Source organism: Microcaecilia unicolor, chromosome 3, assembly GCF_901765095.1.
Source record: "Microcaecilia unicolor chromosome 3, aMicUni1.1, whole genome shotgun sequence".
NCBI classification, from domain to species: domain Eukaryota; kingdom Metazoa; phylum Chordata; class Amphibia; order Gymnophiona; family Siphonopidae; genus Microcaecilia; species Microcaecilia unicolor.
The window spans coordinates 224806902-224822125 of NC_044033.1; the positions used below are offsets into that span (position 1 = coordinate 224806902).

Genomic DNA, 15224 nt, shown 5'->3' on the forward strand with positions numbered 1-15224 from the left:
TATGAGAGCCCAGAGCTTAAAAACAAACCTAGGCTTAATAGGAAGCTGATGCAATTGAATCAGAAGTGGAATAAACCTACCACAGCGTGACAAACGCAGGTCTATTCTGGCTGTTGAAGCTTCCTTACAACATACTCTTTGCAATCAGTATAGATAGAAATACAATGATCAAATTGGGCCAAAACTAGAGACTGGACAAGTAACCTGAAAATATTTGTTGAAAAAAATGGCCTAATTCTCTTCAGCTTCCAAATTACCTTCGAAGATTTATCCCCCCCCCCCCCCCTTTTACAAAGCCGTGCAGCAATGCCAACACAACCCTTTGAATGGGCTGTGTCAGCATTACCGCACCCTTATAAAAGGGGGGTTAGTGACTACAGAGGACACCTGAGATTCAAAGGATAAGTGTCGATCAACAACAACCCCCAATATTTTAAGAGTGGTTTCCAAGGGATAAATAATGCAGTCAGTGCTAAAACTGCTGCAGGGATCATGGTCAAATGGATTGGTTAATATTAAAAATTTAGTCTTATCCCGATTTAATTTAAGCCTAAATTCAGAGGACCAGGAATCCATTAAGTCAAGGCCCGATTTAATTCTATTGAGAATTCCATGATGCTACCTCAAAAGGGGAGGATATAAATAGTGACATCATCAACATAAATAAAAGAATGGAATCCCATAGACTCGAGTTCCTCCCCCCTCCCCCAGTGGAGCCATTATGACATTAAATAGTATTGGAGAAAAAAGAGAGCCTTGCAGTACACCACAGTCAGGAGACCAAGGTAGAGATAAGGAGCCTGACATCTTTACTCTGTAAGACCTTGACTTCAGGAAACCCTGAAACCATGACATGACTTTCCCACAAAGCCCAAACTGGTCTAGTAAATTTAACGGGAGCAGGCCTAATTGTATGCGTCTACAGTGAGGCATGATTCTATATGTACATGCATAAAATTTAAGAACACCCCCAGAACACCCCTAGCCATGCCCCCACATAGTTATGTGCGTTAGAATTTACGTGCAGGTCGTCATAGAATACTGCATGTCAATCCTAATTAGGACCAATTAGTGTTGATACTTGTTTGTTATCACCAATTAGTGCAGATCGGCTTGTTCAGTTAATTTACACATGTTAAATTGGGGGCATGCCCAATTTAATGCACGTAATTCTAGGCATCATATACAGCATTTGGGCGTCATTCTATAAAGAAAAATATGTATCTACTTTCCTTTATTGAAAAAGCTTCCTAGTGGCTAAATACAGGTGCCCTTTATAGAAATACTCTCTATTTGCAAAGGTGGCCTGTAATGATATTCAGAAGCAATATCTGGATAGTGCCTCTAAGTATCTTGGTCAGCTACACTTATCTAGGCGCCTTTTTACTAAGCTGTGGTAGGCTCTACGCGCAAGCAGCGTGCACCCAAATGAGACTACCACCAGGCCAACGCGCCCTCCTGGTGGTAATTTCAGATTTGGCACATGCCATAATGCGTGGATTAATTATTTATTTATTTCCTCCTACGCACACCAGTTCCGGCAATAATCAGCACTAGGCACATGCCAACCAGTCACCGCACATGGAGCACGTGAGCCTTTACCATTAGATCAATGGGTGGCGTTAAGGGCCCAGGCCACTTTTGGGCGCATGCTGGTTGCATTTTTACCGCAGGCCCTTTTCCCGTCCCATTTTTAAAAAGCCCTTTTTTGTAGATGCGGTAAAAACTGGCCCGGCACGTACATGCGCCTACACTACCTAGAGAGCAGAGACTGTTATCCAGATAAATATTTTTGAATATTGTCCTCTTTTCATTCAGTTTTTAGTTAGATATTTCCTTCTATTCATATCAGGCCTCAGTAGAATAATGTAACACTTGGGGATAAAGATACACCCCAGCAGTCCAGCACTGGAAGCTTGTATTGCAAATATCTCCACTGCTACCATGTATTTTCCTCTTGTGCTCAGATATGTTGGGATAAAAGTCACCCAAACACTGCAGAACACCAGCATGCTGAAAGTGATATACTTGGCCTCATTGAAACTGCCAGGTAGATTTCTTGATAAGAAGGCGATGATGAAACTGATACCTGCCAGAAATCCCAGGAAACCCAGAACACAGTAAAATGCAACCACTGATCCTTCATTACATTCAATTAATATTGTCCTAGTTTCTGATTGCATGTTAATATATGGGAATGGAGGAGCAGTAAACAACCAGATGAGACAGAGAATAAATTGAAAAAGAGAGCAGGAAAAAATTATAAAGTATGAGACCCTGGAACCCATCCATTTCCTTAGCTTGCTTCCAGGCTTGGTGGCATGAAAGGCCATAACTACGGTGATGGTTTTTGCCAGTATAGAAGAGAGTGAGATAGAGAAAGTCATCCCAAAGGTAGTATGGCGAAGAATGCAGGTCACGGGCTCAGGACGACCAATGAACATCAATGAGCATAGAAAGCAGATCATAAGGGAGATGAGGAGGATGTAGCTGATGTCCCGGTTATTGGCTCTCACAATAGGTGTGTCTCGGTAATGAATAAAGATTCCCAGAATGATTGCATTGATAAGAGAGAAGAAAATGCTGCTGGTAGTCAAAGTTATGCCAAGAGCCTCTTCATAAGACAGGAAAGTTATCAATTTTGGGATACAGGTATCTCTCTTTTGATTGGGTTGTTGGTCCTCTCCGCACATCATACAGTTGTCCATATCTGAAGGTAATGAATAATGTCTCAGTATCTCATAAAAAAAACATCAGTGAATGAAACACAGTTTTTCTTAAATTTAGAGACATTGGGTCTGATATTTTAAAAAGCAGAGTTCTTGCCTATCTTTTTGAACTATGGCTTTCCTTTCTTTCTTTGTCATGATCTTGCTACATTTTCCCTTTCTCTTCTCTTTCCAGTTAATAACTTGGCATTCCTTTCCCCCTCTGTTTTTTATGTAAACTACTTTCTTTTGAAGACCCTGAAAGGCATTTTTCAAGAACTAATAAACATAAACAAAAATAAAATTTGTGTCCTATTTTCAGTCAAAGTTAGGAGTATAATGGCAAAATATTCAAAGAATGTATGCCCTGTCTTTGAGAATAAACTCCCTGAGCCCATACGCCAGGCCCCCTCCCTGCCCATCTTCAAATCCTTGCTCAAAGCCCACCTCTTCAATGTCGCCTTCGGCACCTAACCACTACACCTCTATTCATGAAATCTAGACTGCCCCAACTTGATATTTCATCCTTTAGATTGTAAGCTCCTTCGAGCAGGGACTGTCCTTCTTTGTTAAACTGTACAGCGCTGCGTAACCCTAGTAGCATTCTAGAAATGTTAAGTAGTAGTAGTAGTAGTAGATTCTATATATGCTGCCGAAAAAATCAGTGCAGAAAAATCACACTCAGCACTATTCTATAAGGGGTCCTTTCAAAAAGACGCACTAAAAACTGGTCTGCAGCAGTGTGGGCACGTGTTTTTTGGCACACACTGGACCCTTATTGTACCCTGTTTGGAAAAAAAAATTTTTTTTAATGGGCTGGAAAATGGATGTGCAGCAAAATGGAAACCAGCCCATGTCCATATTCGGCCTCAGACCTTACCACAACCCATTAACAGTGTTAAGGTCTCACATGCAACCCGAGTGGTAAGCACAGGGCCGCTGAGAGACTGGGCTGGGCCCGGGGCAAGGCCGCCCCCGGGGCCCCGCACCCGCCGCCACCATCCCCTCCCCGAGGTCACCGCTCCCCCCTCCGTCCGCCACCGGGCCGGGCCCCCTGCATTGAAATCACAGCACCTCTGACCTCCCTGTGAAAGCGCTGCAGGCAGCAGCAGATCGCCTCCCTTTGACCCTCCTTCCCTCCCTGTGTCCCACCCTGGCGGAAGTTACATCAGATGAGGGCGGGACACAGAGAGGGAAGGAGACCCGAAGGGAGGCGATCTACTGCTAACTGCAGCGCTTTCACACGGAGCTGGGAGGCACTGTGATTTCAATGTAGGGGGCCCGGTGGCAGACGGTAGACAACGGAGGACGGGTGGGACTGCAGCACTGGGCCCCCCTTTGGAGGCCTGGGGAATTTTGTCCCCCCTGCCCCCCTTCTCGGTGGCCCTGGGTAAACATGCAGCATGCGCCAACTGCTGTTTACCATCGGGTAGGTGCCCTTCAGTACAAAATAGAAAATATTTTCTACCATGTGTTTTTGGTGTGTGCCAATTTTGGAATTACTGCCCGGGGTACATGGTAGCTGGGCAGCAATGCCAATTTGGCAAATGTTGGATGTACATAGGCCCTTATGCGCCTTTGTAAAAGGGTCCCTAAATGTTAGGTGAAGTTTATAGAACATGTGTACCACCTGGACCCGTGACTAAATTTAGGTGTGACCATTCACGCCAACTAAAATCTGGTGTAAATGCCCTTGCCATATTTTGTAACAATGCATGTAATTTCTAGAAATGTCCATGACCTGCCATTGCTCCTCCCATGGCCATGCCCCTTTTTGAGATCCATGCATTAAAATTTATGTGCACCACTTTCCAGAATACGCTTAAGTAGAGAGATGTGGTAGTTGTGTTAGTCCAGTTTTAAAGGTAATCAATAGAAATAGAATAAAATAAAACATAGAAAAGAAAATAAGATGATACCTTTTTTATTGGACTAACAATACATTTTTTGATTAGCTTTTGAAGGTAGCCCTTCTTTGTCAGATCAGAACTAAGCAAATTTTGATAAGTAACAGCATATATAAGTGAAACATCAAAGTATTTCAGTGACAGTCTGAAAGGATGAGGGAGGGGTGGGTTAGGTGAGAGACAGGGAGGGCTGAGAGGATGAGGGACAGGGAGATATGCATGGTGATCAAAGGGTGACAAAGCAGTGTTAAGTCCTGTCTGGTGGGTGTCAAAATATTTAATTATTTTGACTTCAAAAGTCTTGTGTTCCTGTATTGTTTTAAAGTTTCCTTTCAGTATTCTCACCATAAAATCATTGGTACAGTGTTCTGGTTTTGTAAAGTGCTGTCCCACAGAGATAGCATCCTGGTTGGCACTGGCACTTTTCATATGATCTCTGTGTAAATCTCTTCTTGAGCATCTGGCTTGTTTCTCCAATATAGCACTCTTTGCCACATTTTTTACCCTGGTGAATACCCAGCGGACCGAATCTGGTCAAACTTCGCTCCCCTCACCACCGAAACAGTTACCTATGTGATTCATAAGTTCTCCAACACTCACTGCAAATTGGACACTTGCCCCAGCTACCTAATGGAATCTGCCCCCGACCGCTTCATAGCAGACCTTACGTCCCACCTAAACTACCTACTCCAACAAGGCCTCTTCCCTAAGGAAAATGGCAACATCCTACTCACCCCAATTCCCAAAGACACCAAGAAAAAGACAAATGAACTCACCAACTACCCCCCAGTAGCATCTATCCGACTAGCAGTCAAACTAATGGAAAGCCTTGTAACCAAACAACTCGGTGATTATATAAACAAATTTTCAATCTTACATGAATCACAATCAGGATTTCGCCCCCTCCATAGTACGGAAACAGTACTCATCACAGTCCTGGCCAAATTCAAGCAGGAAGTAGCAACAGGTAAAAGCATACTCTTCCTTCAATTCGACATGTCTAGCGCATTTGACATGGTAAACCATAATATACTATTAAGACTCCTAGACTACTTCGGTATTGGTGGAAACATACTTAGCTGAATCAAAGGTTTCCTAACCACTAGAACATACCAAGTGAAATCAAACTCAAACATATCTTCACCATGGAAAGCCGACTGCGGAGTACCTCAAGGATCACCACTAACCCCAATCCTCTTCAACCTAATGATGACACCACTAGCCAAGTCCTTATCCAACCAAGGCCTCAACCCATTCATCTATGCAGACAATGTCACAATATACATACCTTACAAACATGACCTAACAGAAATCACCAATGAAATCAAGCTCAGCCTAAACATCATGAACTCATGGGCAAATGCATTTCAACTAAAACTCAACACAGAAAAAACACACTGTCTCATCCTCTCATCCCAATACAACACGTACAAACCCACGAACAGAAACACCCCAGACTACACCCTCTCTATCTCAGACAGCCTGAAAATCCTCGGCGTTACTATCGACTGTAACCTCACACTTGAGAGCCAAGTCAACTCTACAACTAAGAAAATGTTCCACTCAATGTGGAAACTCAAACGCGTGAAGCCATTCTTCCAGAGGGAAACCGTTCGCAGCTTGAAATAATCAATGGTACTAAGTCATACAGACTACTGCAATGGAATCTACGCGGGATGCAAAGAACAACTCATAAAGAAACTTCAGACCGCTCAAAACACAGCAGCTAGACTTATATTTGGAAAAACGCAATTCAAAAGCGCCAAAACCCTCCGAGAGAAACTACACTGGTTACCAATCAAAGAATGCATTGCATTGTAGCCCCGGGATACATGACAGACCTCATAGACGTACCAACAAGAAACACTTTCGGATCAACACGAACATACCTAAATCTCCATTACCCAAGCTGCAAAGGACTCAAATACAAATCAACATATGCTTCCAGCTTCTTTTACACAAGCACACAACTGTGGAACTCACTACCAAAAGGCATAAAAACAATGCACAACCACCTAAACTTCCGGAAATCACTAAAAACCAACCTGTTCAAAAAGGCATACCCTATTGATCCAACTTAAGTGCCTAAACCTTGCAACACAACGAAACCAAAGCTTGTAACAGACTCTGCATAACTCTTCCTCTTCACAACTCTCCCTTATGTTTATAACACATGAACCTTATTCGACCACAACAACTCTTTGTATTTTTTTCTCTACCGGAGTTGGCGAACGCCTCTACGGTACATTGTAAGCCACATTGAGCCTGCAAATAGGTGGGAAAATGTGGGATAAAAATGTAACAAATAAATAAATATACTACATTGGAAGATGAGCATGTGAAGGATTCCTTTATGTTGAATATTTTTCCTTTGTGAATGACTGTGGGTCCTGTGAAATGTTTTGGCATAGTTTGCAGCTGGATATATAGCAAGGGTGTGTGCCATTCTCTTCTTTTTGGGTCTCTGTTGAGAGCTTGCTTCTCACTAACTTGTGTTTTAAATTGGGTGGCTGTCGGAAGGCCAACACTGGTGGGGATGGGAATATCTCTTTCAGTAATTCATCCTCCTGGAGTAGTGGCTGCAGATCTCTTATGATTTCCTCAGTTTTTCCAGCTCTGGTTTGTAAGTCATTACAAGGGGGATTCTGTCCATGGATTTCTTTTCCTTGTACTGTAGCAGATTTTCCCTAGGCAATATTCTTGTAGATTATTTTGGGGTTATAGCCTTTCTGTTTGAAGGATGTAGTCAGGATTTTGAGGTGCCTATATGTGTCCCCTGGATCAGATATGGTGGTATAAGTACATAACTATTGCCATACTGGGAAAGACCAAAGATCCATCAAGCCCAGCATCCTGTTTCCAACAGTGGCCAATCCAGGACACAAATACCTGGCAAGATTCCAAAAAAGTAAAAACATTCTATACTGCTAATCCCAGAAATAGTGGATTCTTCCCTAGCCCATTTAATAATGGTGTATGGACTTTTTCTTTAGGAAGCTGTCCAAACCTTTTTTAAACTCCGCTAAGCTAACTGCCTTTACCACATTCTCTGCCAACGAATTCCAGAGTTTAATTACACGTTAAATGAAGAAATATTTTCTCTGATTTGTTTTAAATTTACTACAGTGTACCTTCATCGCATGCCCCCTAGTCCTAGTATTTTTGGAAAGCGTAAACAGACGCTTCACATCTACCCGTTCCACTCCACTCATTATTTTTTTATTTATTTTATTTTATTTTTGTAAATATTGACAACTTTTCAAGAAAATCTTGATTTGGAAAAATAGAGGGGTTAGGAAACATAAATTCAAATTATACAATATTCAAATTATAGGATATGTGTTATTCCCCCCTCTAATCTCAAGTCCACAACATTGGAGAAAGAAAAAACAAGGTACAATTCCAAGAAATATGTTCTCCACTGATACAGCAAGGAAATAATAAGAAGAACTTAAGTGCTTTCAATAAATATTACGGAGTAGATGTTAACATTACAGCCGGCTGTAGGTTAGAAGCAACCCTCAAATTTATAAAAGAACTCAAATGAGTAGGATCATAGAACATATATTTAGCTGAATTAACTTTCAGTACACATTTACAGGGGAAATTAAGCCAAAATAAACCACCCAACTGACTAACCCGAGGGTGAAGTTTTAGCAACATTTGACACCTCTTTTGAGTTGCTCTTGCAATATCAGGAAATATTCTAATCTTATAGTTCATAAAAAGTTCATCCCTATGACAAAAAAATTGTCTCAAAATCCAATCGCGATCTGATTCCAATACAAAAGTCACTATTAGAGTTGCTGGTATAGTACCCTTCTCATCGTCTTAAATTATTTGTGTAAGATTCAACATATCAAATGAGACTTCTGCTCCTTGTTCAGCTTGATTAATATTTTCTTTTTTTTCCTTTTTATATGGTGGAATATAGTATATCTTAGAGACTGGTGGATAGGCCTGCTCCAGGATCTTCAATACATCTGATAGATATTTCTTAAAAGTTATTAAAGGCGCAATAGATATGACTTTAGGAAAATTAATCAACCTTAGAGTTTTAGCCCTTAGTTTTTTTCATTTTTATAATGTAACAACATATTTTCCTTGATCAAGTTGGACTGAGTTTGTTGAAGAGATTTTCTACTCTCATTATTCGTTTCAATTATCTTCTCAATAGTTAATATTCTTGTTTCCAACTTTAAAACAATATAGGAATGCAAGACCTATGACTTGGCTGAACTGGTTGCTTCTTGGGCACAAGCAAGACTAGAGTCCAAATGAGTAGGTATAGCGAACAAGTGAGTGAAAGGGGGGGGGGAACAGAGGGAGAGAAAGAGATGGATCAATTATGGGCTGAAGGGCTGAAGGGATAAGAGATGGGTTGATGCTGCATAGTGAGTGATGGGAGGAAAGAGAGAAGCAGGCAATGCTGGCTGGAGGGGGGTGGAGAGAGAGATGGTGCAATGCTGGATGCTGGGGAAAGAGAGATATAAGGGTGATGTTAGATGGGGAAGAAAGAGAAGCAATGGGGCCTGAGAGACAGAAGGGCAATTTTGAATGGGAGGAAGAAAGAGAGAGGCAGTGTTGCATGGTACAGAATGCGTGAGACAGAGGGACAATGTTGGGTGGGGACAAAAGTGAGAGGGACAGAGGAGATCTGGATGGCTGGGAGGCAGAGGAGACAGAGAGAGAGGGGAGATGCTACATGGCAGGTGGAGAGAGAGAGGAGACTCTGGATGACTCGGATAGGGAAGGGGGAGAGACAGAGAGAAGATAGATAGAGGGGAGATGCCATATAGCAGATGGACAGAAAAACAGGAGATTCTTGAAGAAGGGGGAGAGAAGAGATGCTGCATGACTGGGGGAGGGGAAGAGAGGAGATGTATGATGGGAAAAGAAAGAAGAGATGCCACATGACTGGGCAGAGTGAAGAGAGAAACCATATGACTGGAAAAAGGCAAATAATTTATGGTTGCCAGTAACCACAGGATTTCTGCTACAGTGCTGCTGAACATCACTGGTCACATGGCCAGCCGGAAGATGCTGGACTGGGGAGCTAGGATTGACTGGGAGCCAAGTGTTAAAGTACCTGCATATATTTCAAGAATGCTGCAAATATTGTTTTGTTTAATATGTTGTATTATTTTGGTGTGTTCAGTGTGTATAATACTATTGGTAACAGAAGTGGGGAGGGGGGGCGGGGTAGCTGTGTTAAAAAGTGCCCCCACTATCCCTTTACTCCTGACACAGGAAGGAATTTAACTTTGCACACCACACCCTCTCTTGCTCCGCCCTAGCCCCACCCCACCCTCGCTCTACTTTTGCCTCCCCAGAGTCACCGACTGCCTATGGAAAGAGGAGGTATTTACTCGGTTTTTCTGGTTTTGTATGTGGGAATAACAGAGCCTTCTAGAAAAAAAAAGCAAGCAGACAGCTGCATCAAAGGAAGACATTGAGGGCTAAGTGACAATTTCATCATAGGGTGACTCCAATTAGGTACCTCAATACTATGTGGGAAGTATATTCTAGAACAGCATCTGGGCGCCCCAATTGCATTATAGAAAACTAGATTAAACTCACGTTGATGTGCCTAAATGTAGGAGCAGCCAGTTACACCAGGAAGTACCTTCTTAGCCCTGTCTGATATCCACAATATTATTATTATTATTATTATTATTATTATTATTATTATTATTATTATTTGTAGCATTTGTATCCCACATTTTCCCACCAATTTGCAGGCTCAATGTGGCTTACATAAGTATGCATAAGACAGATTTGAGACAGTACATACAAAACAATCTTATGCACATTCATTCTGGATATGTTGAAAAGCTGATTGGGTTTTCCCAAGGACTGGATTTAGAACCACTGATCTAAGATCATTTTCCTCAGTACTCAAAGAAAGAAAGACACTTATCCCAACTAGGAGGATGACAGGTCAGGGGCGTAGCTAGGGTTACCATATGGCTCCAGAAAAAGGAGGTCGGATTGAGCCAGCCGGGTTTTACTTCCATTGCTTTAAGCAATGGAAGTAAAACCCGGCTGGCTCAATCCGTCCTCCTTTTTCTGGAGCCATATGGTAACCCTAGACGTAGCCAGACACCCAATTTTGGATGGGCCTGGGCCAAAGATGGGTGGGCAGAAGAATTCCGCCTTATCCCACAAGTGATTTGGTCTCTCCCTCTCTCGCCTGCATGCCATATGGTCTCTCAAACATCCCCCCTACCCTGCATACCTTTTAAATAGCAGCTTTTCACTGGCAGCGAGCAGCAACTAATACACGCTGCTCATGTTGGCCCCACAGCCTTCCCTCTGATGTAACTTCCTGTTTCCACATAGGCGGGAATACATCAGAGGGAAGGTTATGGGGCCAGTGCAAGTAGTATGTATCAATCGCTGCTCACTGCAGGCAAAGATCTGCTAATTAAAAGGTATGCAAGGAGGGCCAGTTGTTGAGAGTTTTCGGCTGGTGGGACTTGGGGATCCATGCCAGCCACATCATAGGTGTGCTGATACTGGGTGAGCCTGAGCCCACCCGAGCCCACCCTTGGCTACGCCACTGTGACAGGCCACGGTTCATGTAGATTTGGCTTTCTGCATAATTTTTGCACACGTCTGAGTTTCAAAGAGCTGGAACTGCAATCAATAACCCACAACCATGCGTAAGGTGCTAGATATTGTCTGATATTACCCACCAGTCTGATTGGAGATCTCTCCCTCTGGACAAAGAATACAGCTGTAGCAGCAGGTGGGCTTTTCTTTGCTGATCAATTTCCTGAAGCCTGGAGGGCAAGTTTGACTGCATTTGGCCTGTAGAGGTGCCTAAATATTGAAAAAAATCTGGATAATGTGACATATAACACTGAAGAGAAGAGGGAAAGGAGAAATATGATACAGACAGTTAAATACTTGAAAGGTGTTAATATAGAAACAAATATTTTCCAGAGAAGGGAATACAGTAAAACTAGAGGACATGAATTGAGATTGTGGGGTGGTAGACTTAGGAGTAATGCTAGGAAATTCTTTTTCACAGAGAGGGTGGTTGATGCCTGGAATGGCCTCCCGAGGGAGGTGGTAGGAAAAAAAAACTGTGGTGAAATTCAAAAAGGCACGGGATAAACACAGGGGATCTCTAATTAGAACATGAATGGTATAAAAAAACAAAACTTAAATGGTTGCATGTTTGTTTACATGTCAAGTGGTGCTTTATATGGTGATTCCAGCTATGAAAAACTAAGGCTGGTACTGGGCAAACTTGTACAGTCTGGGTCCTGTATAAGGCAATCTGGTTTAGGATGGGCTAGAGGGTAATTTGGAACATGAGGACAGTGACAGGCAGACTTTTACAGTTTGCACAGTGGCGTAGGAAGGGCGGCTGCCACCCGGGGCGGATTGCCGCTGCACACCCTCCCCCCCCCCCCCGGGTGCAGCGGCGTCCGTCCCCCCAGGGTGCAGCACGACGCCCCCCCCCCCCCCCCCGGTGCAATGACACCCCTCTCCCCTGGCACAATGACACCCCTCCTCACCGGCGCATCAGCTCCCCCCGGGTGCATTCTTGGCTGCTGGAGGGTGCAGAGAGCAGCCGCGCGCCTGTTAGCTCCACTGGCTCCCTGCTCCCTCTGCCCCGGAACAGGAAGTAACCTGTTCCGGGGCAGAGGGAGCAGGAAACCAGCAGAACCGACAGGCGCACGGCTGCTCTCTGTACCCTCCAGCAGCATGCACCCAGGGCGGACTGCCCCCACCACCCCACCCTTCCTACGCCACTGGGTCTGCATCCCACAAATGACAAGATGCATTTGGATAGGCTAGAGCAGGCTTTGGCAACTTCAGTACTTGGAACCTAAGGACAGGGCTGGGGGGACTTCTACGGTCTATGTCTCAGGAATGTCAACGAGAGACAATGATCAAGTATTTTATATCACATTCATTGTGGGTTTAATAATGACTTGATCATGAGTTTGACTGTTGGGCAGACTACATGGACCATTCAGGTCTTTATCTGCTGTCATTTACTATTTTACTATGGGCCCCTTTTACTAAGTGGTGGTAAGCCCAACGCGGGTTTACCACGCGCTAAACAGGAAGTACCGCTGGGATACAGTAACAGCCCAGTGGTACTTCCCACCCCTAGTGCACCGTCATATCTGGCGCTACAAAAATATATTTATTTTTGTAGTGCTGGAGTGTACCTAGCAATGATCGGGCAGTGCCGTGCGCTGCCCGGTTACCTCCAGGTTAGCATGGGAGCCCTTATTGCCACCTCAATGGGTGGCAGTAAAGGCTCCCCTCCGAAATAGCTGCACGATAAGTGCTTTACTTGCTGCATGGCCATTTCCTGCAGGAAAGAGAGACTTCCCTTTTACCTGCTGTGGTAAAAGGGAGGCCTTGGCACACGTGAAAAAACACGCACAGATGCCAGCACCAACCCCCTTTTGCCGCAGCAAGGGGCCCTATGTTACTGTGAGCTGTAATTGTTACTATGCAGGTTTCCATTTCTGTCCACCGATGGGCCATTTCATCCTTTTTAACCTCCTGAATTCCCAGCTTGAACTGGGAGTGAGTTGTATAATAAGCCTCATTATTCTACAGGTTACTTTTAAAATTAATAGTTTGAATTAAAAGCTTACAAAAATATATGTTCTCTTAATTAACCTTAAACTTTTCCACTGGTTATGAGGAAGAGGATGCAAATAGGGTATTGCGGCCTTCTTTTTGATTTAAAGTTCCCTTGTTTACCTAATGCACCTGAGTGCACAACCATTGTTTCGGTGTAAAGGAAAATTGAAATCAGCATTTTATGCACATAGACCATTACCGCCCAGTTACTCCATGAGACCTTACCGCTGGATGGCTGGCGGTAAGGTCTCAGACCCCAAATGGACGCACAACAATTTTTATTTTGCCGCATGTCCATTTTTGGCAAAAATTAAATAAAAGGCAGTTTTTACAGGTGCGCTAAAAAATGATTCTGCATGCGCCCAAAACATGCATCTACACTAATGCAGGCCATTTTCAAAGCACCTTTGTAAAAGGGCCCCTTATCCTTTCATCCAAGACAATTTTCATAGGGTTTGGACTACAGCGTTTTAAACTTGGCCTTCCTTTGTCTATTCCAGTTTCTCAGAGCCCTCCTGCTGTTCTTAAAAGAATTCTTATTTTTCAACTTTCACTTAACATAAATATTCCCTACTTTATCAGTTTGAAACCTATGTGCCTGCCTTCAGCTCTGTAATTTTAGTATGGGGTAGAATTTTTGGAATGCAATCACAGAGCATCCGCTAACATCATATATGATTCCCACACGGCTCAGTGCTTTTTCATCATGCTCTAATAATTCTTCAATCTGACCTGCGTGAATGCACTCTCCCACACGATTGCCTTCTCACTGATGATAAAGTCCTTTCCTGGGGGAGCATAGGGGTTATAACTTCCCACAGTTTTATATTCGATGCTCTCATCGGGTAAAGAGAATGCATTTATAATACTGTAGCCAATGGCTAAGTCTCCATTCTCATCGAAAAACATCTCTTCATCCAGAATGTTCTTAAAATGGATATTCTTCAGATAACGATGAAGCTAAAGAAATAGGTATAAATTTTTGATAGTGAATGTAACTGCCAATTTAGAAGTTTAAATAAATATAAGCGAAATCTATTTTAATAATAATAATAAATTATTATTATTATTATTATTATCATACACTGCACATAACACAAAGATTTGTCTGATGTCTCTGGAGAATTCAAGCTTCATCCAGAAGCTTAGGAATTATCCAGATCTCTTCATAAAATGTAGCTTGATCCAAGCAAAAACTGTTTTCTATGAAACAAGCTGTTTTCAGCAACCTTGAAACAAGCTAAGAAATGTGGGATAAAGATGAACAACAAGTTATACAAAATTGTTATATATTTTCTATACAGGTTTCCAATAATATATATCATTTTTTCATATATACACAGGTCCCTATCCAAAAGAAGTTACAATGCTACCATCTGCAATGCTTAAGGTGCAACATTTTCTGCATACCTTGCCAGTACAGCCATGCAATTCACATATGCTCCCCTCTGAAATGCCCGCGCAGCAGCATGCCACGCAGCCATTTCTTGAGAAAAACAAAAACCTGCCTTTTACCTGCTACATCAAAAACGTGCACCGACACCAGTGCAGGCCCCCTTTTTCCACAGCTTCGTAAAAGGATCCCTTAAAGAATTCTTTGTCCTCTACCATGTCTCTAAACTCATAACTATGTGACAGCCCAGGTCTGCACAATCATCTGTCTGGTTTCTTCTTAGTTGACTTGGCCAGACCTCTGGCCTGAAGGACTAGGGTTACCATACTTCCAATTTTACCCGGACATGTCCTCTTTCTGAGGACACGGCTGGGCAACTGGGCAGGTTTTGCCATCCTGCCCGTTTGTCCGGATATGCAGATAAACGGACAGGATGGCAGGCGTCATATCCTCCCCTCCCCTCCTTTACCTTAGTGTGGTGCCCTGGTGGTCTAGTGACCTCTTCGGGACAGGAAAGAGCCCCCTCTTTCCTGCCCAGTGCATCTGTAGACTGTGTTTCACCCGGCGCTGATTCAAAATGGAGAATTAAAACTTTGT

General features: G+C 43.1%; 1 protein-coding gene across 1 annotated transcript in view; it reads right to left on the reverse strand.

Moving 5' to 3' along the window:
- Window positions 1-1814: 1814 nt before the first annotated feature.
- Window positions 1815-15224, reverse strand: part of LOC115464423 (vomeronasal type-2 receptor 26-like) — a 39802-nt gene continuing 26392 nt past the window's right edge. Inside the window, exons 4-6 of the mRNA XM_030194806.1 lie at window positions 13967-14194; window positions 11314-11440; window positions 1815-2710 (exon numbers count right to left, since the gene is read on the reverse strand). Coding sequence (XP_030050666.1) covers window positions 1815-2710; window positions 11314-11440; window positions 13967-14194 — 1251 coding nt within the window. The remainder of the gene's footprint in view (window positions 2711-11313; window positions 11441-13966; window positions 14195-15224) is intronic.